Below are 26653 nucleotides of genomic sequence, written 5' to 3'. Positions count from 1 at the left end.
GAAGGGGGAAAGCCATTGCATGTCACATAACACAAACATGAAACGGACATGGTGGTCTTTGAGCTACTGCTGTATCTGATGATTATTGTAGCCTTTCATCCCTGAGCACGTACACAAGATCAGGCCAATCTATATGACTATAGGTGTGGACTACTGGTCAATGACAGTGCTGTACTGAGCAATCCATGTATGTCAAGCAATGACACTACACCCGGCCAACAGACCTATGAGAAAGCACAAATCAACCCGAGTGGTAAGAAGCCAAATCAAGGACCCAATCAACTACTTGTAGCGGGTAGCATCCACTGCCAAAGAAGCTGCATGGGCTGTAGCCTTCCAATTCGGATCCATAGGAGTACAAAGGGCCTTACATCCCTCCATCTCAAACGTGGCCAAAAGCTCCTGCACATACCACTGCTAGGAGATGAAAATCCCCCTCGGAGTTTGGTAAATCTCATGGCCTAAAAAGAAATGAAGAAGGCCCATATCCATCATCTTGAACACCGCATGTAGTGCCGCCTTAGTCTCCTTGACCTTCTAGGCATGGCCACCTATCAAAATAAGATCATCCACATAAAGCATGAACAACGCATGCCCTCTAGCTGAATTGTGGACATACAACTGGGGATCGGAAGAGGAACATCAATACCCCAACTTCCCTTGGAGAAACGAGTCTATCTTCTCATTCCAAGCACGTGGAGCCTTTTTGAGCTTGTAAAGGGCCTTCTTCAACTTGTACACCTATCCATCAGATGAGGAAAAGCCAAGAGGTTGCTCAACATAGATCTCCTCCTTCAAATCACCACTTAGCAAAATGCAAGCTGATAAACCGGCCATCTCCTATGGCTAGCTAAGGCAAGAACAGCTCTAATGGTGACCATCCAAGTTGTAGGTGCAAAGGTGTCGTGGAAATCCACCCCTGGCCACTACACGAAGCCCTTTGCAACAACGAGCCACGCCTTGTGCTTATCTAGAATACCATCCCTGTGATATTTGGTCTTGAAGACCCAGTTTACACCAATCACCTTCCCATGAATGGACTGAGGCACAAGATCCCAAGTGCCATTCTGCTCAATAGCATCCAACTCCTGCTCCATGGCCGCCTTTCAATGTTGGGACTGCAAAGCCTCCTTCACAGAGGTGGGCTCCCTATCCTGTTGTATGGAATGTGTCATCAAACAATAGTTAGCACAAACAAGCTCAATAGTATGTGCACGCTTCCTCCGAGACCACCACCGTCCATCCTATAGTTGCCACTCCTCAAGGACTCCCTCAATTCCTAAATCATAATGTGCCTCGTGCCGCCCAACAAGAAGGAGGCCAGATTTCTCTTCTACGTGTACCATCCGCTAAAGTCTCTAGAACATCCACCGGTGGTGGCACAGTCCAGAAAGCCGATGGAAAAGTAGTATCCTCATCCAAAGAGGAAGCATCTCCATGAGGTGTAAACTCCAAAAGGACAGTCCTCGTTGGCGCCCATGAGATTGGAACCTCCACGAACCGAAAATCTCAACTCGTGTAGACATCCTGCTTGACAAGATCATACAATCAGTAACCTTGGGACTGCGAGCTATAGCCCACAAACACCTATCTTCAAGAAGCTGCTTGAAATTTATCACACAAGATGTGGACATAAGCGTCACACCCAGAGACCCTAATATGAGAAACATCAAGCTTAGACCCAAAATATGCCTCATAGGGTGTCATACCAACAATGGCCAAAGTTGGGGATTAATTAAGGATGTGGACTGTAATAGCTATAGCCTCGGCCAAATGCATTGAGATGTTTGTCTATGCTCCATTATGGTGTAGGCCATCTCAATCACACTTCGGTTCTTCCGCTCCAATATGCCATTCTCTTGAGGGGTGTTTGTGTTTGCAAACTCTTGGTGGATGCCAGGATCTATACAAAACCTAGCAAGCTCATTAGAAACCAATTCTCCACCCTTATCCGACCATAATGTCTTTAGTTTTTGGCCTCATCGGTTCTCCTCAAAGGCAATCAATCCTTGAAGGGAGAATGCCTCGAACTTCAACTACAAAAAATAAGCCCATGTCATCCTGTTAAAATCATCCACAATTAGCATGAAATACAAGCTCCCCTTAAGGGACTCCATCCTCATAGGTCCACACAAATCTATAGATACAAGCTCCAAGGGCACTGAAGATCACCTCGAAGCCTTGTTGGGAATGGCATCACAATGTTGTTTCCCATGAATGCAAGATATACACGGCTGTTGGCTCACCACAATGTCTGGCATACCTCAAACAAGTTATCCCCTAGAAGCCTTCTGAAGGTAATCATAATTTAGGTGGTCAAACTGAGCATGCCAAAGCTCAGCACTATGTCTAAGAGATAAGAAGAAGAGAAGTCAAGGCAAAAGGAGACCTTAGCTTGTAGACTCCATTCATCTTATAATCGGAAGTAAACACTTGTCTCGATCCATGATCAAGGATCCATGATTCTTCTCAAACGCAACCAAGAGGCCAAGGGTACAAATCTTGTGTATCGAAACCAAATGGTAACCCAAGCTTGATGGCACATAAAGCACCTCTGAACTATAAGCACCACCTTGCCCATCTAGAATAAGCTGCATATTACCCATCCCTTGAATAGGGACAGAAGAGATATCTCCGATGAGAATCTGTCCATGCAAAGGTTGCAAATGTGCAACACTTACAGCAAAAGGAGTCGTGTGCCAAGAGGCACCACTATCAACAATCCACTCACAAGGGTGTGGAATCATCCATGCAGCATCAAAAGCCCTAGGGATCGATGCCTCAATCACCTCCAAGTGAAGAAACGCAACTGATGACGAAGCAGTCACCGCTCTTGAATCCTTTGAAGACTTCTTCTTCTCCTTGTCCTTCATTTCCTTGTTGGGGCAATCCTCCTTCCAATGACCTGTCTTGCTACACATGTGACGAGTGGAATCCTTCTCTTTGTCCTTCGATTTGTCCTCCTCCTCCTTTTGGTCCTTCCCCTTCTTCTAAGAGAACTGACCTGTCAATGCCTCCAATTTGGAAGGATTTTGTCCTTTCAATTGCTCCTCCTGATCCAAAACCATAGAAACCAAAGTCTTTGTCCGCCCTAAAGCAATCAAGGCGGAGTAAAATGCACTAAATCGGGCCAATAGCTAAGAAAGAAGAGTTATTGCCATGTCCTTTGAGGTAATCGCCTTCCCTGCATTTTAGAGCTGCATCTGCAATTACCAAAGCTTATTAACGTGCTCCCACATAGAAGAAGACTTGTTAGCACTCAATGTTCTCATTTGAGTCTATACGAACACCCGCTTCATTACGGTCATCCGATTGTACATCTAATCAAGCTCTAGCCATATGTCTCGAGCCACAATCAAGTGCTCCATACGAACAATGACGGTTGGAGTGCGAGAGAGAGAGAGAGAGAGAGAGAGAGAGAAGAACGGATGCAAGCATTCAATTTGTCCTAATGCGCCTATATCTTCATCAACTCAGCTTTCTCATCTCAAGAAATCTTGGTTGGATAGGTATATGTATTTCAGCTTTGTACATACCTAGACTTAGCTGATTCTTTTCTCCTCTTAAGGCACATTGCCTTTAGGTGGGAGGTTGTTGGGAATAAAGGGCCATCGTGCCTTTTGTATGTGCGCGTGTGTGAACGCACCCTTAGCATATTTGTATTTTCATATATATCTATCTAAAAACCTATAAAGGTACACTAGTCTTTATACTGAACAAGAAAGATGTCGTGCTCACTCTCCTTTTTACTTACTGCTCTCTCTACTCTCTCTGTGTGTGTTGTCCGTCACGTTCACTCTCAGCTCCGTGTCAGGCTCCATCAAAAAGAGAATGTCATCTCGTTTAGGGGTGACCTCCAAGATATCACTACAGCAAGTGTAAGATGATAGAGATTTAGAGGGAGATTTGTGAGACAGTATGAAATATAGATTCTAAAACTAAAAAAATGCATGAATCTTTTTTTTTTTAGAACAATACCATGAAGAAGAGGCCTCCCCATCCAAGATGATCGATGATTGTATCTCCTCCATCGCATCCGCCATAAGACACTGTACCATCTCTCGCATGGACCAACAGTGGCAATGGCTTTCACCATCCACTTTCATTGGTCCACTTTGAGAATATGGAAAGAGAGATTGCACTCAATTATGGTGTGTGCAATCTCTATTTCCGCTTGCCTTTGCCTCTCCTTGAGAAAGCAAAGAGGACCGGAAACTTGCCCCGTTGCTTGGGCAAGAGTGGCTTGTCTCTTAAGCATAGGTGCACCACTCGAATGGCTTTTTCTAGATGGGATAGAAGACGCGTCTCCATCAGAAGAAACTAAGACAATTAGAGAGGGATCGTCTTCCGCATCCGAGACCTCATGATCGAGAGAGATCACCTCTTCAATTGCCCTTGAAAGGCCTTTGCGTCGCTTCAATGGCAAGTATTTCCGACGACAATCTTCATAGACATCGTCGGGAATACCGGGGCATGGTGTGGCTTTCCCTCCTAATTTGCAAAGGTGGATGAGAAGGTGGGTGACAAATGCGATTTGGAGCTTTGGACAATACTTACATTGCCACTTGCAAGTGTTGGATTTCTCCTCTAGATTGTATCTAGTCTAGATATCATTTTGTACCTACTCAATTTAGTTCAACATAGCATAAATGTTAGCTTCGCTGGGACTTTTGAAATCTCCCAGACATTTTGTATGCAACATTTTGGTCTCATAGGCCAACTTGGCCTGTTGTAGACGTTAATATAACTTTCTTCTTCTTTTTCCTTCACTCATTCGAAGTAGACACAATGCAAGCGAAAGGCCTCATGGAGAGGAGGTGCCATTGATGATGTATAGAGAGCGCCTAGAGAGTCACAGGTGGAGGGTGAGATGATTGAAGAAAGGAGTGGAAAGAGTAGAGAGCTTGAAGGAGTAGAGAGCTTGAGGGAGTAGAGAGAGGCTATAGCCTGATGAAGGAGGAGGTTGGAAGGGTTGAGAGGTTAAGGGAGGACTCGAGGAGAGAACTTGAGATAGTAGTAAGGATGGAGAGCTTGAAAGGAGTAGGAGGGCTAGAGAACTTGAAAGGATGAATGAGATGGTGGGGGAGGGGAGATTTTATAGAAAGAGAGAGTACTTCGGGGTTTAGGGTTGGCCCTTGGGGAAGGGGGGGGGAAGAGAGAGAGAGAGATTTCAAATTTTGAAATTTGAACGGTGGCCCATCATCCATGGGAGAGGATAGTTGCGTTGTGCCATAATCCATTGTGTGTATATAAGAGAGAGAGCGAGAGAGAGAGAGAGAGAGAGATGGATGAAATTTGAATCATGAGAGAGGGAGAGTAAAGGAGAGAGAGTTTTTAAACTTGTTAGTTTAAAACTTTAATCTTTAATCTTTTCTCTTAAGTCTTTGTGAGAAAGAAAAAAAAGATAGAGAGAAAGAAAAAAAGAATAGAGAAGATTCAAGAAAGAAAAGAAAAAAAAGAAAGGTAAGAAAGAAAAGGAAAACGGGCCTAAAAACGGTCAAAAAAGAGACCGTTTATAACTTTATTGGGCACAAGGCCCAAGCGTACGGGAGTCAGAACCCGCGTGCGACGTAACAGTTACGGAGCGGCGGGCGCAGTCAAACGAGTCACAAGGAACGAACCGGACGGGTCCAAACAGGACCGGCAGACGTAGTGGATAGGACAGGACGGGTCGGACAGGTTGACCCATCCGTCGAACATGGACAACCTTGCGTTGAAAAATGTATACTATGTCCCTCAACTTGGAGTGAACATGTTATTTGTTCAACAACTCTACCAGTCGGGGTGAGCAGTTTTCTTTACAGTGACCACAGTTGAGGTCCTTGACTCTCAAACTGGTTTAGTGATTGCTCGCGGTGAGGCACAGCCTAATTTCCTATACCACGTGATCCATTTTCTTACCGAGCCGATAGCTGAGGACTCCGTGTTCCATAGCTTCCAAGCATTAGCCACATCTCAAGAGCCTACGAACAATGAACGTCTTTGGTATTTCCGCCTAGGGCATCTTGGCTATGACAGCTCAAGAAATAGCACTGTATCCCATTTCCTCAACAGTCTACACACAAAGCTAAGGCACCTCTTAGATTAATTCACGTTGATGTTGTGGACCCACATCCATTGCTGCTTTGAATGGCACATTGTACTTCTTTTCGATAGTGGATGATCATTCGAGATACATGTGGGTGTACTTCCTCAAGCATAAGTCTGATAATTTCACATATTTCTCTGCTTGGGTATTGCTAGTTCATAACCAGAAGGGTCACCATGTTGGCTGCATGAGGAGCAATAGCGGTGGTAAGTTCATCTCCCACAAGTTTTGTGAGTTTCTACAACAGCATGGCATCTCTCGTTAGCTCACCTCTACTAACTCCCCCTCTCAAAATGGAGCTGTAGAGCATCGGAACTGGACAGTCATGGAAATGGCGCGCTCTATGTTGTTCGCAACAAAGCTCCCTGAGCGCCTTTGGGTTGAGGTTGCTAGCACTGTGGTGTACATCCTCAACCGATGCCCGACTACAACTCTTCCTCACAGGACCTCATAAGAGGTATTCTTTGGCTCTCGGTCTATCATATCCCACTTCAAAGTCTTCAGGTGTTGTGCATACACACACACGCTTGATGATAAAATAGGGAAACTTCTTTGGTTAATTCATACTAGGCCAGACTTAGCTTACTCAATCAACATTCTCAGCTAGTATTTCACAGTACCTAAAATGCCACATTGAATTGCATGTCTTCGTCTATTGCGTTATTTTATGGTGTGCTTATTCTTATGGCCTCACTTATGGTTTGGGTTTATGTTTGCAAGGGTATACTGATTTTGATCGGGTAGGAGATCCTGACACTTGGCATTCCCATGGTAGCTATCTCTTCACCTTGGACACAACTCCCATTTCTTGGCCTAGGCATAAGCAAGAGACAGTGGCGACTTCCATGGCTGAGGCTAAGTATAGGGCTCTCTTCGATGGCACCATCAAGCCACACCACGAACACGACATGTGAAAGTCCACTTCCACTTTTTCAGAGAGCAAGTTGAGCTAGGCACTATCCGCCTAGAGTTTGTGCCTTCATCAGACAATTTTTCAAACATTTTGACCAAAGTCGTCAACCAGCCAGTTCTTCCGTACCTTTTACCCAAGATCGACTTGGGTACATCCTCCTCTACTTCTTCCAATTGATGGAGAGAGGGTACTTTCCCGTTGCTTTCCCTTCTAGTTTGAGAGGGGACGCCTACTTCTCTTAATAGTAACAATGATGATACTTATAGTTTTTTCATTCATTTATTCTTTCCTATTGTACTTATGGACATTTGTAACTTGAACTGCACTGTTAGGATGATACGATTGTAAAAGGACACTTGGGCAAGTGAACAATTCCCCTGTGAGGGCATTGTCCAAGTGGCGCCATTGCATTGCATTTTACGTAAGCATGACATCTTGCATTTCCCTTCGTATTACCCCATGCATTGGCATTCTGTTCATGTAAACATGTATTTGTGCGCATTTATCCATTTTTAGTCTTTTGGAGTGGCCGATTTTGGATCCACCATATTCGTGGCATTGCACATAGCAGTTCTCCCTAGCTTGCTTGCTTGCTTTGTTTGTCTTACTTCATATCTTTGTTGTATTTGTGTCACCCACACCTTAGCCATTTTCCTTTTTCACTGACACCCTGTAATGGTAGGGATAGTATGCTTGTTTTGTGAAGGTCTTGGGTCTGACCATCCCTTATCACTCTCTTGTTTGGGACACGAATACTCAATAGGACAAAAATTGATTTGAAACCCTCACTTAATGTTAAATCTATCAAAACTACAAAGCCCCTTTTTTTTAAAAAAAATTTAAAGTCCATAGTTGATTCCATCTGCCTTTGCAAGACTTGGTAGGCCATTGGGCAGTCGACGTACAACCTTTGTCCAATGCCCTCGCCTCTTTGGGGTGATCATTGGGCTCCCTTGGTAAGATAACCATCGCCTCTATAGTCTTACAAGGCCACTCGGTAGCTGACACACACCCTTTGTCCGATATTCTAGCTGCTTTGGGGTGAGATGCCTTGGGGTAAAAGATAAAGGGAAAAAAAAAGGGCTTGGCTAGCCTACTTCTCATGGCACCGTTGTTGGGCCTAAGAGGGGTTGTTGAGCTAAAAATGCATTAGCTTCACTTAAATATCCCCAAAACATGCTTAATTAAGGAAAAAACCTTGTTTATTTAAAAAGAAATACGCTCCTAGAGAGTATCTGTATCCCATAAGTACAAACCCACTTGGGAGGGCCCAAACTTTTTATAAATAGGTATGCTGCCCTCCATTCAGCCTTAATCTCGTTTTTGCAAATTTCAGGTATTTCAGCTTGCTGCCCACACCCCAAATGCGGAGGACATCGCGGTCCAAGCTGGCCATTGCTGTCTACAACATTCTAGCACATGTTTCCAGCTTACCACACACTATTCGGAGCTGATTTCAGCAAGCTGACTGCTGCTGCTGGTTTTTCCTGCACTTCTAGTCTCTCTCTCCTGTATCCTACGTTTGTTGTTTTCTCTATCCTACAACCTGCATTTTTAGTCTTTCTCTCTCCTACACTGCCGTCTACATCAGATCCAACCTTCCTTGACTACATTTGCTGGTGTTCGACATCCGGAGGCTGACTTGCTACAATTCGGGATCCGTTTAGAGTACGACACACTCCCTAACTTATTACCCCTACCTTGACCCTTGAGATACAAGAGTTTGAGGTACAATATTCATTCACTACATCGTGTGTTTGCTACATAAGCATTGTATATTCAATGGTCATGTCACTTCATTCATTCTTTGTGTTCATTGTCTCTCAGTTACCCTAACCCTAACTACATTCTTCTATCAGTCTACGCTTTGTCATACGGTGTTATTTGTGTTTCTGTGTTAGGATATTTCTTCACAAAGACAACATCACAATTGACCAAGATACGCTTGCTTTGTGAATGGTATAACCTTTGCTTTTATTACTATACCCAACAAAAATGCACTTTATAGCCTTATTATCAAACTTCTTGTGTTGTTGTTGAAAACTAGATTCCCTTTTATCAAGTATGCCTCAACATGCTTGGCTTTTTCTGATCCCTCCCTCTCACAACAGCCTCCACTTCAAGGCTTGACAAATCCCTCTATCATGCCTCCTTGGAAGTGACCTTTCTAATCATATATGAAAGTAAAGGCTAAATAGCATCTTCCACAAAGACAACATCATGATTGACCAAAATATGCTTTCTTTGTGAATGATATAACCTTTGCTTTTATTATTGTACCCAACAAAAATGCATTTTTATAGCCGAGTCATCCAAGTTCTTGCATTGTTGCAGAAAACTAGATTCCCTTTTCTCAAGTATGCCTCTATGAAAATATGTGAGGCTGCAAAGAGATAGTAGGGTTTGCAGGGAGAAACACATTGTATGTACAACAAACACTGAAAGAGAAGAAAAACTCAAAATCACAAGAACACGGTGATAATGCACTAAATCATACTATGAAAAGAAAAGCTGATGCAGTGGAGCCAAAGCTTAGAAGACGACTACATTTTCCTATCTGACTCAAGCGGCAGCACCTGTGGGGAATCTGCACAATAAAGGGAGCAAAACGCAATCCTCCAAGCAGTGGGCTGTCGAAGTAATCACTAGAAGGTATAGGACTGCTGTCGAGGGAGTGAACCACAATCCTTTGATGCTGTCAGAGATGAGAAAAATGATCATCAGTTGTCGAGGGAGCGAACCGTAGTCCTTAGATGCCAAGGAGTGACTTGGGCAGCAAAACGCAAATCCTTAATGTGAGTGAGCTCCCAAACGCAGATAATGACAACCTAGAAGCTTATGCTCGGAGAAATAGAATGACACCAAATGATGGAGAAGTCACTAGGCTGCAAAACGCAAATGCCTAGGGAGATGAGCTACAAATGCAAAGTAAAAACAGCCCAAATGCTGATGACTGCTACCAAAGATGGTCACCAGATATAAGGATGTTGACATTAGACCAAAGGAGGTGACGCCAAGCAAGGAAAAGGCCTCCAAACAGGCAAGCACAAATCTAGAGTGACGCCTAATGAAGAAGCAGCTAACGCCAATGCAAGAAGATGACGCCAAGCAGGGAGAGCTCCAAACGCAACACTTGAGAGATGGAATAGGGTGCCTAAAGGAGAAGGGAAAGGGTGACCACGAACTGGGATGTCCTCCAGTAGGGGTATGGACAACAATGGAGAGAAGAGAGAAGAGTGTCGGAGTGAAGGAAGAAGAGGGGTGAAGAATGACTGAAGTGGTATATGAATGAATGAAATGACTATCTTTTTATCGGTATAAGCTGTCTAGGCTAGCACACCACTATGTGGGCACCTACTAAAAAAGTGACCAAAATGTGGACCCCAACCCTTTTTAGGACTGTCAGTGCGAAACCCTAAATGAAGTGTGTAAACTAAAGAAGTGGTTTCTCAACAGCCTCAATACGCTTGGCTTTTTCTCCTCCCTCCCTTCTATACTTACCTCCACTTCAAGGCTTGAGGGATCCCTATACCATGCCTCTTTGGAAGCAACCTTACTGATCAGCAATTTAGAAGGCAGTAAACAAACATGTGGGGAACATCTACTCATCTAGTTGGTGGAATCGTCAAGGGATCCCCCTTCTCAAGACGACATGCCACCTTTGTACAATAAGTCCCATGAATTGGACCAAATGGTAAACTCTTTGGTAAGTTCCCATAAGTTTCCAATCCTGAAACTCTTCCAATGACTAAGAAAGGAGTATTAACCACTTCTTCCAGCTATTGGCCAAGCCTAGGGAAAAATGGTGTGGCAACAAGGATCCCCACTTTTCATTGGACCATTCTAAAGATGGATCTGAAAGTCTTACTATAGGAGATGATGTTCCCTACATAAGGGGTGGCGTCATTGCCTAGCAAGTAGGTACCTTAGGTCTTCAGGTTAACATGTATGCACCTATCCTCTATTTAAGGACAATTGAGGAGAGAATCGATTCATGCACCACAAAAATTTTCACTCCCTCAATGTGAGGCCATGACCAAACCAGTAAGAATTGAAAGGCTACTCTAAATGCGGCGGTCATAGAAACAAGGAACGCCTGTTCCGGGCCTTAGGAACGGATTAACACGTTCCGGCATGTGTCTACCAGCAAAACACCCATGGAACATTTTTGTCTGTACCCACCCCCGTTCCAACCCCGTTCTAGGCCGTTCTAGCAACCGTTCCCTGGAATCAGACTGCACTGTCCCCAAATTTGGGGGATTTTAGATCAGGGATTGCCCCAAATTTGGGGTTTTTTCAGCAAGGATTTGGGGCATTGGCTTGGTTGCAATATTCCCAATTTTAGGGCATTTCCGATCAAGCATTGCCCCAGATTTGGGGCTTTTTCAGCAAGGATTTGGAGCATGGAATTGGCTGCAATGTCTCCAAAAGGATTGCCCAAAATTTGGGGATTTTTCAGCAAAGATGTGGGGCATTGGACTTGGCTGCAATGTCCCCAATTTTGGGGTATTTCAGATCAAGCATTGCCCAAAATTTGGGGCTTTTCCAGCAAGGATTTGGGGCATTTCCAATGTGTTGACTAAATTTTATATATATATATGGTTATAGTTTTCCCTGTGACGGGCCGGGTAGATATATATGGTTATAGTTTTCCCTGTGACGGGCCGGGTAGGGGAGGTACCTATATATATATCTATAGATATATCTATAGATATATCTATATATATATATATATATATATATATATATATATATATATATATATATATATATATATATATATAATATGGTTATAGTTTTCCCTGTGACGGGCCGGGTAGATATATATGGTTATAGTTTTCCCTGTGACGGGCCGGGTAGATATATATGGTTATAGTTTTCCCTGTGACGGGCCGGGTAGGGGAGGTACCTATATATATATCTATAGATATATATATATATATATATATATATATATATATATATATATATATATATATATATATGCCGTTCCCGTTCCCCGTTCCTGGTAACTATGGCAGCAGTGTCATTTTTGCTGGCTTCTTCAAGGCAACTGCCCTTGGAAAGTAAAATCAAAATTCATCAGCTAATCTATGCAACATGCTAGTTTGAAAAATGTTTGCTGCTCAATGCAGCATGTGTCTTTTAAAAAAGAAAGTGCCCATTCCATGAGAGGCTACTCTAAATGCAACAATGTCATTTTTGTTGGCTTCTTCAAGGCAACTGCTCCTTGGAAAAGTAAAATCAAACTTCATCAGCTAATCTATGCAGCATGCTAGTTTGGTGAAAAATGTTTGCCGCTCAATGCAGCACGAGTCTTTTAAAAAAGAAAGTGCCCATTCCATTAGATAATGCTTCATCAGTGCTTTTGAGGTCAACTTTGCTTGACTAGAGACATTGTCATAGTACTTGCAGTGGTTTGATGACATGCACTTGTTCATTCTCAACAAACACACAAGTCTGTGTGCCATTGGCTTAAGGCAAGTACAGGGAAAAACTAAATTAGAAAAACCTTTGCAGAGAATCAGGAGAAAGAAAATGCTTCTTTAACAAAATGTAAGAAATTCCTCCACAAGAAAAAAATTGATTCATGTACAGCTTCCTGAAAAGACTTTAGAATTTTGACTTACGGTAACAAGTCACAATTCTGAATCACTCTTCAATTGTGTAGACTTTGAAAGGTTTTGCTAGGCTCATTGGAAGCACAGATATAACTGTATCTGCACGAGCTACTCTAGTAGAAAAGTTTCTTGAAAATCACACCAGAGAAACTTGCCCGAATTTGGCTGGGAAATACAATTCTGCATGCTAATTTAAAGGATGATGGTTACAGCTGCAATGAAGATAGACTGATCACATACTGGAAACAGCTGGAGTGGTACTAAGTAGCAACTTCACATATCAATTGATAGATATTTAAGGGTATTATTGATATGGATATTTCAAAGTTGCAGCAAAGCCTTTTTCTTTAGAGGCCATTTGCCAGTTTTCCATCTCACATATCATGTCCCAGCAATTGACTTGATGCATAAGTGTTCTTATAGAGCTTTATCTCAGTATTGGGTGCACATCATAACTGCCAATTTCAATTAAGACTTTGTTTGATCAAGAGTTAACAATATAGAAACATTTCTGGAACAGCATATTAATTCAAATCATGCATATATCCTTTATGAGACATCACCAAATTGGAAGATTTTGAAGCCACATTAAAACATCATATTCTTGAGACAGAATCCTTTGCCAATTCAAAGTAAAAACAATTAACAAAAGCGATTGCCGTGCTGAATGACACAATCATGAGATGAAATTGACTGTGACTGCTTCAGATTGAACTTACCAGGAACAACAGGCCTCAGATTTACAAAAGCATAGGAGAGTTCTGTGGTCAAAAAGACCTCGCCTACACTAATTTTGTATGGTCCAAACATGTAGTAATCTTTCCCTTCCTGAAAAAGCAAACCCAGTCTCTTTTAGTCAAAACCTTTGAAAGATTGAAGCATAACACAAGACAGTTATCAAATTTGCAAATACAACTTGCAATTCTATAGCTTGGGCTAGACTATGAATCACACCATGTGAACACACCTTAGGTGCATTAAATAAAGATAGCTGGTTCATGCCTCTTTGCTATATAAACAAAGCCATGTACCTTGCATTCTGAATTCTCTTTTTTTTCATATAGCAAAAATACTATCTTGCTCTTGAGTTTTCTCCTCTCTTTCAGTCACACCCTAACATTGTTTCATCAATCCCATAGCAGCATCAGATCTAAATAGCATAATCTTCTTTGGAGCACGAGTCTACAAGAGTTCTGTGCATCTCTACTAACAGCCTAAATGTTTGCTTCTCCTTTATCGAGTCTCCAATCAAGGTGAGTAAAAAGTCTGTTTGAAAATTGTATGGCATTCTGAATCCATTCATTGCGGCACTCTTATGTATTTGCTTGCTTTAACTTTCCCTCCACTAGTTGATACACTGCATTGAGAATCGTGTTTTTCTTGAATGCTTGCATATTTCCTTTTCTAGACATTTAGATGGATGGACTGTGTGTCTCATCACTCACCATTTGGCTCTTCAACTGTAAAAATCCAGAGGTGACAGCAACATGAAGACAAGAAGGAAAAAAACAAAATGAAAAGGCATCGCTACTCTGGTTGTCAAGCAATATAAGGTGCTTTCATATTTTTCACTCTCCTTTGCACCTATTGTACCACTATGAGATTTGGGGATGTCCATTCACTTGGGAATGTATCTCAAATCAGGGTTTCTATGGCTTGTCAAGAAGTTGTACAGGCATGCATGCCATATCAAGCACCATCCACACTGTTTTGAGAATAATCTGGATTGACATCTTCACTGATTGATCTTTTATTCCATATGTTGTCTTGTTTGCTCTCTCACACTAGTGGTCAACATAGACAATTACCACAAATTGTCCATTATGATATCCCACAGCTTGATCCACAATTGTGTGGCAAGATTACACCCATCTCCTCTTGAAAGCATTGGTAAACACTCCACCTAATATTCAGAGGGATAGGGATTGGGATCTCTATCTAGGGGTGGTACTATTGGATGTTAATCCTCCATGTGGACAGCGCATGTGTATATGAAAGTGCAGGTGGGTGTGAACATCCCTCCCACTTCTATGTATTTAATAAGGTTCACAGATTTGGTTCTATGCTCTGACCACTATCATAAGGCCCAAACTACCTAATGAGCCTCATTAAGATATATTTATGACATCTTTTAGGCAGTATGTGAGAAAAAGCCAAGGATAGACAGTGCGGCACCATTGGGGATGGCCATCTTGTAACATAAAGAGCAATTCGTGGTGGCCCTAGGTGTGACGAAACCACTACTGAAGCTCTTGATGGTGATGGAACTGATAGACAACCAAAGATCCACCAGTTTATTATACATTGTAGGGTTCACACTGCTGAAAACCAGCTCACAGCATACCTTTTGGAAATGCCATCCCATAAGAACCCCAATAAACTCCCAAACCTTTGGTGTCCATGTTGTACACTCATGCCTCAAGGCCTACCATAGCATAAGATCGAACCTTGATTATTGAAGATAATGCCACATACCTCTTTCATAGAGTGAATGAAGGACTAGGCTAACTAATTGAAGGGAGCGAGCCCTGAAGTGAATGAAGCATGGAGCGGAAGTAAGAGCTATGACAGAAGGAGCAAGAACAAGAGCAAAAGAGAGAGAGACACAAGATATGGAAGCTCCAACAATCACAATGTGTGACCAACCTTCCCTTTATTCAAATGTCACTGAAAGAATAAAGAATAAAGTGAGTGATGGACACCCACCACCTACAATGTACAGGTGTGCGGGTAACTAATGCACGGTGTGAGTACTATCAGTGTTGTCAAAAGACGACACACCAACGAGACAGTAGGGTTTGCGGGAAGGAACACGGAGTGAACTCAACAAACACTGAGAAGAGAATAGAAGAGAGAAGAAACTCTGATGAATGGAATGAATGTGATACAAGGGAACAAGGGTGCCATAGCACAAGGAAGATGATGAAGACAGCCACGAACCACGAACTGCAATGTCCTCCAAAAGGGGTGTGAGGGTAGTTGAGAGGCTGGAGAGAAGAGGTGGTGGACTGAATGAATCAGCCGTAAAGAATGAGTGACGAAGGCAACCTATAAATAGGCAAGAGATTGACTAGGGTGGCACTCGGAGGGAGGACGCTGGTTGTCTAGGGTGGTGCCCCATGTTGAGCTAAAATATGCATTACTTGTTGATTAGCCTCTTAAACAACCCCAAAACACACTAAAAATGCTCTTTTAGAGTAAAACCCTAAAACGGGGAGCAGTTCGAGAGAGTTTAGTGGAAACCCTAATTTTTGGGGCGCCCTTCCACATCTATAAATAGACAGGCTGCCCCCATTCAGTGATCATCCTTGTTTGTAGGTTACACCAGCCCACACACCCTCTGCTGTTGTTGGCGCCCAGTTTCCAGCCTGCAGCCCGCCTCCATCTGCTGTCCAGCCATCATCGACTGCAGCCACATCATCTTCAGCATGTCCATTGCTGTAGGCGACAACTCTCAGCTGCTGGCAACTGCTCCAGACTGTCCCAGACTGCTTTTCAGCCTGCTGTCCATCATCTCCAGGGTCAGCCAGCCTACGTTTTCAGCATTGCAGGCCCTAACACTCTCAGACATTGTTTCAGCCTACTATTTACGGCAGACTGTGCATAGTTTCCAACCTTCGATCGGTGGTACACTGCTGCGTTTACCAGTTTCCAGCCTCCAGACGTCACACTCCGGCATTGCCCTGCCCTTGAGCACACTATACACTCTTACATTCATTTACAACATTCATTCACTTCAGAGTTGTATTCTCTCTCTCCCTTCTTCTGTTTGTGTCTGAGTTTTTGTGTTTGAGTTTTGAGTTTTGCATTTAGGGTTTGAATTTTGAGTTTTGTGTTTAGGGTTTGAGTTTTGCCCTCTATGTCTATGTCTCTCTCTTTGTGTTTCTGTCGTGATCGTACACTCTGTGTGTCCTCAGTGCAAACCCTAGCAGTTTCCTTCACACCCCATTGTGGGCGCCCAACCCCTTTTTGGGGCTATCTACTATGAAACCCTAAACGCAAAAAGCAGAATGCAAAACTATGGGTGAAGGGTTTCTCAACACCCCCTCTTAGGCCCAAAAAGGAGAACAAGAGAAGAGTGAGGTAGAGATGAAATGCTACATGCTAAAGAATGCTCATGCAACAAGTGCCACTTGGACAGTGTCCCTCGTGGAAAAATTGTTCACTTGCACCCTAGTACAAAGATGATAAAAACATGCAATGCATAGGAGGAATATCGAACTTTGTGTAGTGCTGAGAGTCATAAGGATATGCATGTACTCGATCTCAAGAGTTGGCTCCATGCTAACCAAGTGACCAAGGCAAGAAGAAGAGGAGAAAGAAGATATAGGGGATCCCTAAGATCCAAGATTTCCACTTGAAAGGGAACCTGCAGTAAAGAACAGTAGACGAAGTGAACTGGAGAACCCTGAGCTTTCTCAGCATATTGCTTATCTCATTCTGGCACTCCAGTATCTCTTGCCTCTGTGCCTGCTGGGCCTTCAACACCTTGAAGCGATCCCATGGAGAACTAGCTGGACCGCTATCAGTACAATTCTCGGCTGTATCGTTATTATCGTTAATCTTCGTGTCTAATCTCTCCTTCTTCATATTGGGATCACTGATGCCATGATGCCCAATATTGTCTGATGAGGAAGGACTCGGCAAATCATCTTTTCTTAGTCCGGCCAGATTAAGGGCATCCAAGCTTCTGATCGCGGCGGCCTGTTTCTTCTTTGAAGACTTGCCCAGCTTATGGCTGCTGCTAATTGTTGCAGACACAGTTTTGGCAGGCAAGCTACGCTCTGATCTACTTCTGCTTGTGATGCTTTCATTACTATTATGATCGGCTGCCATTAAACCTCAGGAGAGAAGCCACTAGCTTCGTGCATCCATGCGGAAAGGAATACGAAGGCCTCGTCACCTAGTCGTGGCTGAACCTCCAAGGCCCCGATCTAGGTAGATCTTCGAGATCCTGGGAATCAATAGGTGAGATGACCACTGGAAGGAAGCCACCCCATCCAAGGGTAGAAGAAGAACGTAAAAGGCGTCTGCCAAGGTGTACAAAGGATTGAGCGGTGGATGGGGACCCCCTGTGAAACTGGAGGAATAGGAGCTCCCTTTGACATCACAATAGATATAGATGCTCCCTCCGAGGGCAAAGAAAGATCAGTCCCCCTCTAAATCCCCCTCTGAGTAGATAGGGAATCCAAAAACTCATGGATCACGAACTCTGAAATGTCTAAGGACAAAGGAAGTGTCGTCAATCGTGCCAAAGAAGGTATCTAGGGTGGTGAAGAACTCCCAAAGGTGGCCTCTCAAACCTGAGTAGGCGAGGGTGGAGGAGGGTGGAGCTCAAATTGAGCAATGAATGGGGCAACAGTCGTTGCTTCTCAATGGAGCGGACCGGGAAGCCGAAGAAGAGGAAGGAGTCGAGCAGCCACACTGTCTCTCGAAGGAACAAACTAACGAGGAGACGATGCCGAAGAAGAGGAAGGAGTCGAGCAGCCACACTGTCTCTCGAAGGAACAAACTAACGAGGAGACGATATTAAACAATCATCGTCTCTCGATGAAGCGGACTATAGAACTGCGGGCCGTGGTAGCCACTATACCCAAAAATAGGTGGGAGAAGACTATTGTTGGCATTGTGACAATCTCCAAGAGGTCGTAGCACCAATCAATCCTCCATGTGCTTGAAAGGACTTAGTGCGCATCGGATGCATCTTATTGCCTTAAGCATAGTACTCTAATAGCCAATGCAGAACGATCTCTGTGGCCCGGAAAGGAGAGGTGGCAAAGGTAGTGCCGGTGGGAGATGCATATACTCTGGGGATGGGGAGCAAAGGTTGAAGTCGGCAAGCATCTGTGGTGTATCCGGTGATTCCACAATAGGAGCACCCAGTAGACTGGTCATCTGTTGGTAAAGAAGCCATGGGTACTAGTGTGCCTTGCTAAAGAAAAAAGAGATCAACCACGAACCATGAACTGCAATGTCCGCCTCAAGGGCTGGGAGGGCAGTGGAAGGGTTGGAAGTGAGCTGCTAGCTACAAGGAGGAGCTACCAACTGCCAAGGAGGAGCCACCAGCTGCAAGCGCAGCTTGCAACAGTGAGGGAGGAGCCGCCAGCTGCAAAATATCACCGCCAACAGTTTGGCTAAGCCACCAACAATAGAAAGGAGCCGCCAGTAGCAAAGAACAGCCACCACCAGCAGGGAGGAGCCACCAACAGAGCAGAGAATAGCCACCAACAGTTTGGTTGAGCCACTAGCAGCAAAGAACAGCCACCAACAGTAGAGAGGAGCTGCCAGTCGTCTAGCTGCGTCACCGACAACATGGAGGAGCCGCCAACAGTCTAGCTGAGCCGCCAGCAACAAGAAGCAACAGCCAGCTGCAGGAAGGAGCTGCCAGCAGTCAGCAAATAACAACAAGCAAAAAATAGCAGGTGCAGAGGAGAGCAACCGCCAAGTAAGGTGTTAATGCAACGGAAAAAGAAAAAAAGTGGATGCCAAACCCACCACCGATCTTTGCCTTCACTAGAGTGGAGGATCTTTGCCGTTGTTTAAGTAGATCTAGCTTTGATACCATGTCAAAAGACGAAGTACCACCGAGACAGTAGGATTTGCAAGGAGTAAAATGGAGTGAGCTCACCAAACACTGAGAAGAGAAGCGAAGAGAGAAGAAACTCTGATGAATGGAATGAATGTGATACAAGGGAACAAGGATGCCGTAGCACAAGGAAAATGATGAAGACAGCCACAAACCACGAACCGCAATGTCCTCCTGAAGGGATGTGAGGATAGTAGAGAGATTGGAGAGGAGGTGACTGATTGAATGAATCAGCCGTAAAGAATGAGTGATAGAGGCAACCTTTAAATAGGCAAGAGACTGTCTAGGGTGGCGCCCGAAGAGAGGGCGTTGGTTGTATAGGGTGGTGCCCCATTGTGGGCGACCAACCCCTTTTTGGGGCTATCCACTGTGAAACCCTAAACGCAAAACGCAGAACACAAAACCGTGGGTGAAGGGTTTCTTAACAAGTGTAACTAATACACGGGTGGCTAGGCACATGCGCCTTTAGTCCCCAACAACCTTCCACTTGAAGGCAAATGTGCCCCTAGTGAGGAGAGTGTATCAATACGTTCAGGCTTGACACCCTCATGTTTCAAAGACTTAACCTACATTTTCTATACTAAAACTTGCCAAATTTGAGCCTTCCAATAGCTGTAGTTGGTGCCATCCAACTTGTCAATATTAAATATAGTACTATCATTGAAACCATCAGCCATACTGAGACCAAGTGAATGCACAAAAGGGTAAAACAGGTTGTTGTAATAAACTGCAAATCAGCCCCAAAACCACTGCCAGATCAAGCTAAAAACAAGGGGTATTGACCAAGTAATGAACTATGCACAAACTCAATGCAAAGAACTATCAAATAAAGGTGATTACTCGCATAAACACTGCAATAAATTGCAATTACAGCATGCTAAGAATAAAATACAACAATAAGAAATCAATGCCAAAGAGGGGCAATCACAAATATAAGACAAATTGCTACTAGGGAGTACCTCCAACTAGTAGTGAGTGAATATGCGAATGGCACTGAGAACTATCAAAGAATCAGTGTGTCAGACTGAGATACATCCCGTAGGCATAGTCATCATGCATAGAGTCGGTCTCATGAGTAACAAAAGAGATCAACCAAAGACACAACGGATTGAGCAATGTAACCGAAGCTCGATACGTAACCAACCAAGATGCATACATCACTGACAACATCATGACAGAGATAGGTGCTAGCCCAAGAGTAATGTCAAATCAGTCCACTAAATATCAACTGCGTACGTAACACATGACAAGAGCATATACATGTCACCAAGTCCCACGTTCTCACTGGAAAACCTCAAGCTCAATTGTGTAACCAAATGCTCAATGTAATATCCAAGTGTCAAGTAGCGGCTCCCACTAGAAGACCCTCAAGCTCAACTGCCTAACCAAATGCTCCATGTATATCCAAGTGTCAAGTAGCAACTCTCACTGGAATAAAAGTCGAATGCCAGACAAGAAAACAAAGCTCAAAACATCATGTGGAAAGCATCCATACATCAAAGATCCAAGTAGCATATATTCAAGAGCATCCGACCCAAGTAACTTGCAAAGCTCTTACTGGAGCATCAAATAGCCATACATAACAGTGAATGACAGCCAATGTCATGAATCAAAGCTCCAATCTCAGCTCAAAAGCAAGACGGAAGCAATGACAAAGCATGTAACATGAACCATAAGCATCAGTATATCAACCCAAGTAGGTGGTAAGCACCCAAGAAGCAATAGGCATATATTCCACTAACCAAATGAGCTTCAGCCTTGCTTATTACAGCAATGAAAAACCTTTGTAAAACCGAGCAAAAGAGTACTCAAATCAGTCCCATAGCATTCCAATACCTTGGCATAACATCCCCAAATGTTTCGGCATCAAATAGACATCCGGAGAAGTATAAGTGACCTCCAAACAATGAGTGAAGGGGCTGTCCAAAACTGTAATACAGCAAACTGTCATAAATTGTGAGCTAATGGCTAAACCCAAGAACTCCAACCAATGCCCAAACTCATGTCAAATGTGTCAGGTACAACGCCAAGTGATTGCCCAAGGCCGGGAGCAATGCTAGGAGCTGGAGATGAGGTAGGATGAAGCAAACTTGAGCAAGAAAGCGAGCAGCCCAGTCAACACAAATTGCACCTGCTGTCCTGGGCTCGAAGCTAGCTGGGCTGAGATCAATAGAGCTCAGGGGGAGCTCAATGAAGCTCCAAAACATGCCTTGATGAGCTGGGAAGTAAATGAGCAGCAATACATATCACTTCAAGCTAACCCATGGCTGCCATTAAAACTATGAATTGAAGCTTTTCTCCAGAAGCTGAAGCAATATCGGGTTGAGCTCCTCAATGCCGATGCAATGGCTCTGATGCCAGTTGAAGGGAGTGAGCCCTAAAGTGGAAGCATAGAGCAAAAGCAAGAGCTATGATGGAAGAAGCCAAAGCAAGACCGAGCGAGAGAGACGCACAAGATGTGGGAGCTCCAACAATCATTATGTACGAACAGCCTTCCCTTTATTCAAATGTCACTAAAAGAATAAAGAATAAAGTGACAGTAATGGACACCCGCCAACTGTAGTGTACAGGTGTGCGGGTAACTAATACACGATGCAGGTACGGTCAATGTAACTAATACACAAGTGGCTAGGCAAAGGCGTCTTTATCCCCCAACACTAATTACAAATGAAGCACCCTAGATAATACACCCCATATTCATGCTAAGTTCCCACAGTTGTTTGCCATTGTGACCAGTTTTCTAGTGCTTACATATCTACGCACATCTACAGACACCTAGCCCATCTTCACTCAAAGTCATGTGATGCTTGTTGCAATGGGTTAAAGCTGTCTCGATGGCTTGATAAGGGACAATGGAAGAAGATCAAGGATGAGAAAGGAAAACTTTGACAAGTGGAAGCAACAAAAGGTGGCACACACTCGCATTGCAAGTTTATCATCACATCTTGGGAGCAATGCCTAAGCCTCTTTCAAGACCGACTTTGTAAGTTTTATGCTTCACATTATTTGGAACACGATTAGTGGAACAAACCCCCTTGCAGTGAATGATGTGAAGCATACAGAAGAAATGGAAGATCAATCCCACATAGACGTAAGCCTAAAGCCTTGCAAAAGGTTCCAAACTTTTCCATAGAAATGTCAAATTATCGCATAGGGATACAAACCAAGTCAATCTTCCCTACATGAAGCCTCTATCTAACATCATGATAATGCACCTCAATGTGGTTAGTGCAAGCATGAAACCCTAAGTTTAGTGCAACTGCCATGGAATGGTAATTATCCATATAGTTAGAAGTGTGCAATTGCTATCCCATTATCCATATTGTGATTAACCAAAAGGCGTTTGAGTCATACACATCCCATTGTAGCTGTAAATGTTGCTTGTATTCAGCCTCACAGCTAGATATGGCCACCATAGACTGCTTCTTGGTTAGCCAAGAGATACATGAATCACCAATTATAAAATGATTACCACTAGTGGACACTCTGGTGTCAAAATAACCAGTCCCATCACTATTTGTGAGTACATGCAAGGAAAGAGAACTACCTCAAAGATAGAAGCAAGCCAATGACTAAGTGGCTTTGACTACTTGCCGGTGCTTTGTGTCAACACTATGATTGAAGCATCCCAACTAAGAAACCCCAAACCGAATATCTAGTCATGTATTACACAAGAACAATAAGCATCCAGCAAATTGCTGATAGAGATGGATATCAAACAAATCTCTTGCATCATAAAATGTAAACCTATGGCCTATCTCGGCTGGCATAGAGATAGCCTTGCAAACTTGCATCTAAAAATGCTCAAGGAGCTATCCAATGATGCCAACATTTCTCTACATTGGTTTTTGCATTCCACTAGCCATTTTCACATACATTTGGCCTTGCATACCCTATATACGTGTTACTTTGTACACCAACCATCATGCAACATTTCTCTACATTGGATTTTGCATTCCACTAGCCATTTTTAAATACATTTCGCCTTGCATACACTATATAGGCAACTACATACCATGTACATTCAATCCATTTGACTTTGCATACCATGTACATTTAGCCTTGCATACCTTACATAGGTAGTTGCATACCATGTACATTCGGTCCATGCATGGGAGGTTGAAGTATTTCAAGCCATTGCTTGGAAAATTGATCCACCTTCAACATAGCCTAGGTGACCCGCGTTAGCATGCATACCTTTTTGTCCATAATCAAATGGATTGGTACTACCAAGTTAGTCTTGCATTTATATTGATTGCCCTATCAATACCAATTGCTTTTGCTCATTGACTATATTGGGAGCATCATGAGGTTATTTAGGCTCTTCCTTTGGTAAATCTTGCTATCCCAAAGCTCTAGTGGATTACTTCCTCTTCTAGCCTTTGCTGACCTTCCTTGAAGAGTTTAAAAATCAAGTTGACTAAGGATCATTTGCCAGCTAGGCAAAGATATCAGCTGTTGCCCTCAATCCAATTTCGAACTAATCATCAAATTCTTCACTTTCTTACTAGTCAGCAGCAGCAAGAGGACTTGAAGGACCCGTATTTCAGTCTACATCAACATTTTCAGCCTATTGCCCATGCTATGTGCCTTGTGCAAGATCAAGAATTGCATTTCCCCTTCATTAAGTAGACTTTCAAACTAAGAGACATCATCACTACTTGATTCCATCTCATTGTGAGAGAAATTATTAATGTAATGCTTGACTAAATACAATTTCAACACCAAAGCAATGCTTCTAACTTTCAATAAGGTGCCATGCACCCACCAATTCAAGGGAGTTGATGGTATCCTGGCAACGGAACCATGTAACCAGCCCATCCTTTTTGGGAATGGGTGATAAGGACCTAATTAACAACTAATTACAGCAAACACAAAATTCACATAAATTGAAATACAAATGTTACCAATGAATCTTAAACATTGGATATCCGATTGGTACCAAAATTGGCACACCTTGCAGTATTTCTTTAGCTTCTATTAGAATTGGATGAAGTATACTAAGATTTAACTCAAATCTCATTCACTATCCACTTATTACCCATGATCTAGGAGAGGGTGTTGGGGATGTATATATCATGGTTATATGACCAATCTATTTGAGTGCACTGCATTTTTGAGTAGGTGGCGCATTCTTTCTAGCCAGCTTGCATCAATGGCCTCATTAAATGCTGGCCGAGTTGATTATTCATTTTCTTTTATTTCAGTCTATTTAAAGGCTACCTCTCCTCCATCTTGTTATCGTTTGATACATGCACATTGTATCTTGCCATAGAGATGAAGACTTGGAGCAGTGCGTTGGTTGCCTACAACCCGTGGCTTTGTAAGCACTCTTGTGCTTTGGTATATAGATTCGATTTTCTGAGTTCATTTGTTCTAAGTTCATGTGCTCTTGTTCTTTTGTTCAATTCTTTGTGCCTACAGCAGCCTTGACTTTTTGCTTCTGTTACTCCACATTCATCTGATACCTCTCCATATTCAATAGCTTTTTCATCAATAAATTGTAGGGCCATCTCCATTGGTATGAGCAGTCCGTTCAGAGAATCAATGCCTTCTAGAGATTGGCCAAGACTCATTGTTCCGATCACATGCAGGGCTATGTAAACATATGCCCTCTTACCATGGCTATCTCGCCAAAGTTTATGCTCAGCACTTTGGCATCTACTATACCCAGACATTTGCACTCATTGGCCCTTCGTTACTGCTGTGAAAGGGAGCTGCAAGCTCGCAGCTCACAACATCCGTCATTGCACCAGCTATTATGGGCCATAGTGCCTACATGATCGTTTGAACTTGAAAAATGCATCACATTACAAAAGAATTGCGTGCGCTATGGTAGGTACAGAAGAGTTGTACATGTCATAACTCTCTTTCCTTCCTGATCGAGAACATGAGGATTTTTTTGGCGAATTTACCGCAAGCGAAAGCAATGGTTCGAAGGAAAGGATTCCAAGAGCCTGAGCATAGCGATCATCCTTTTGTCCTAGTTAACATGCTTGTATTTAGGCCTAGAGATCGGATTCAATGCTAAAAGATGGATTGAACCGAACTCTCAAGGGCAAGATGTGTTGCCTTTCCTCTCTTCCTTGAGTCGAGTGGCTGAAGCCCCTCTTTCTTTCAGCCGAGTGATGGAACTATAGTACTTAGCCAGACGCATAATAAATCAATACTTGTTCCCAGCTTGCTCACAGAGAGAGAGAGAGAGAGGGATGGAGAGAGAAGCATTTACCTGTGAGGTCTCATTTTGCACAGACATGGCCGCTACGCGCAGGAAGGCAGGAGAGGTACGAGGTATAGCGCTGAGAAGAGAAGAAGAAGAAGAAGGAGCCGAGCACGCACAAGAAAGGCCGTAAAGACGCTGTGCTAGGAGGAATGAGTGCATGCCTAGATAGGCTTAGTGGAAGCGTCAACCTCGAAAAGACCAAAAACAATGGTGACGGTCAGAGCCCCTTCTGTTATGCCTTCGAAGGAATTTTGAGCTATCGATAATCGGAGGGATTGTTCCCAATGTTGACGAACAACCTTTCAACCAAACCTTTGGAAGGATCTTTCAATCAGTTTACCCTAATTTTCCATTTTTATGGCTTAGCATTTGGTAGAGTTCAAGGTTTTAATTCTTTTTTAAATTTATAAGGGTTTTTTTTACCATTCTGTAATTCATTTCACATTAAACCTCGGCTTTTTGTGAACACTAGATTGTTCGTAGAAAACCTTTCCTTAGTGTGTTCTTCTCGGCTACATTTCCAAAAAGACAATTGACATTCAAGATTGTGTCTATGAAAATCAGCTAATAATACTTTTCAAACATTTTAGTTATAAAAACGATCAATTTATATTTGTTTACCAAATTCCAACAAGTACATTTTAGTCTCTTCCTTTTTGGACACCAATAGATTTGTGCCCCCGATGAAGCGAAACATAGGGATCAAACTCACACACCCATTGAACTCAACCCACACACGATCCACTATACCACAACCTTGTTAGCTAGTTTCTTCCTTTTTTCCATTGGTTGGGAAAGCAATATTTTGTGAAGACTCGAATGAATCACCTAAAGGCATCATTCACTAGAAACATTTTTCTAGCCCATATAAAAACCTTCAAACTTTACAATTTGTAGAATGCTACAAGGTTTCTCGTTAGTTAAATGATCTTGAAATCTAGAATTAAAAATCTCTCTCTACAAATTTCAAGGTCTCTTTTTCATTTCATAATTTTCCTTGACATTAAACCTCTATTTTTTGTTAAAGCTACCTAAAGAATGAGTGCACATTTTAGGCGTGTGATATTTCACCATCTCATACAAATGACTATTTAGATTCTCTTCACATTGGCTTTGCTAACATCAAATACTTATTAGGACTAATTGTGTGAATTTTGCACTTAGAACTCATGTTGGTACACATGGTATCATGGTAACTTAAAAACTTGGGTACATGCTTCTA

The 26653-nt window shown here is 42.9% G+C and overlaps 1 protein-coding gene across 3 annotated transcripts in view; it reads right to left on the bottom strand.

The window, feature by feature from the left end:
- FHIT (FRAGILE HISTIDINE TRIAD) overlaps positions 1 to 25723 on the bottom strand; it is a 75782-nt gene extending 50059 nt beyond the window's left edge. For 2 of the 3 annotated variants that reach the window (XM_087693098.1, XM_087693097.1), the window contains exons 1-2: positions 25438 to 25723; positions 13340 to 13450 (exon numbers count right to left, since the gene is read on the bottom strand). In XM_087693098.1, coding sequence (XP_087549224.1) covers positions 13340 to 13450; positions 25438 to 25590 — 264 coding nt within the window. In that variant the 5' untranslated portion in view covers positions 25591 to 25723. The remainder of the gene's footprint in view (positions 1 to 13339; positions 13451 to 25437) is intronic. The other variant, XM_087693096.1, reaches the window with a different exon arrangement.
- Between the last annotated feature and the right edge of the window lie 930 nt (positions 25724 to 26653).

The sequence above is a fragment of the Lygodium microphyllum genome, chromosome 14 (assembly GCF_053477565.2).
Source record: "Lygodium microphyllum isolate KBCC chromosome 14, Lygodium_microphyllum_v1.1.10, whole genome shotgun sequence".
Taxonomy (NCBI): domain Eukaryota; kingdom Viridiplantae; phylum Streptophyta; class Polypodiopsida; order Schizaeales; family Lygodiaceae; genus Lygodium; species Lygodium microphyllum.
The sequence above is the reverse complement of the archived record's forward strand: the minus strand, read 5'-3'. Positions and strand labels throughout refer to the sequence as shown.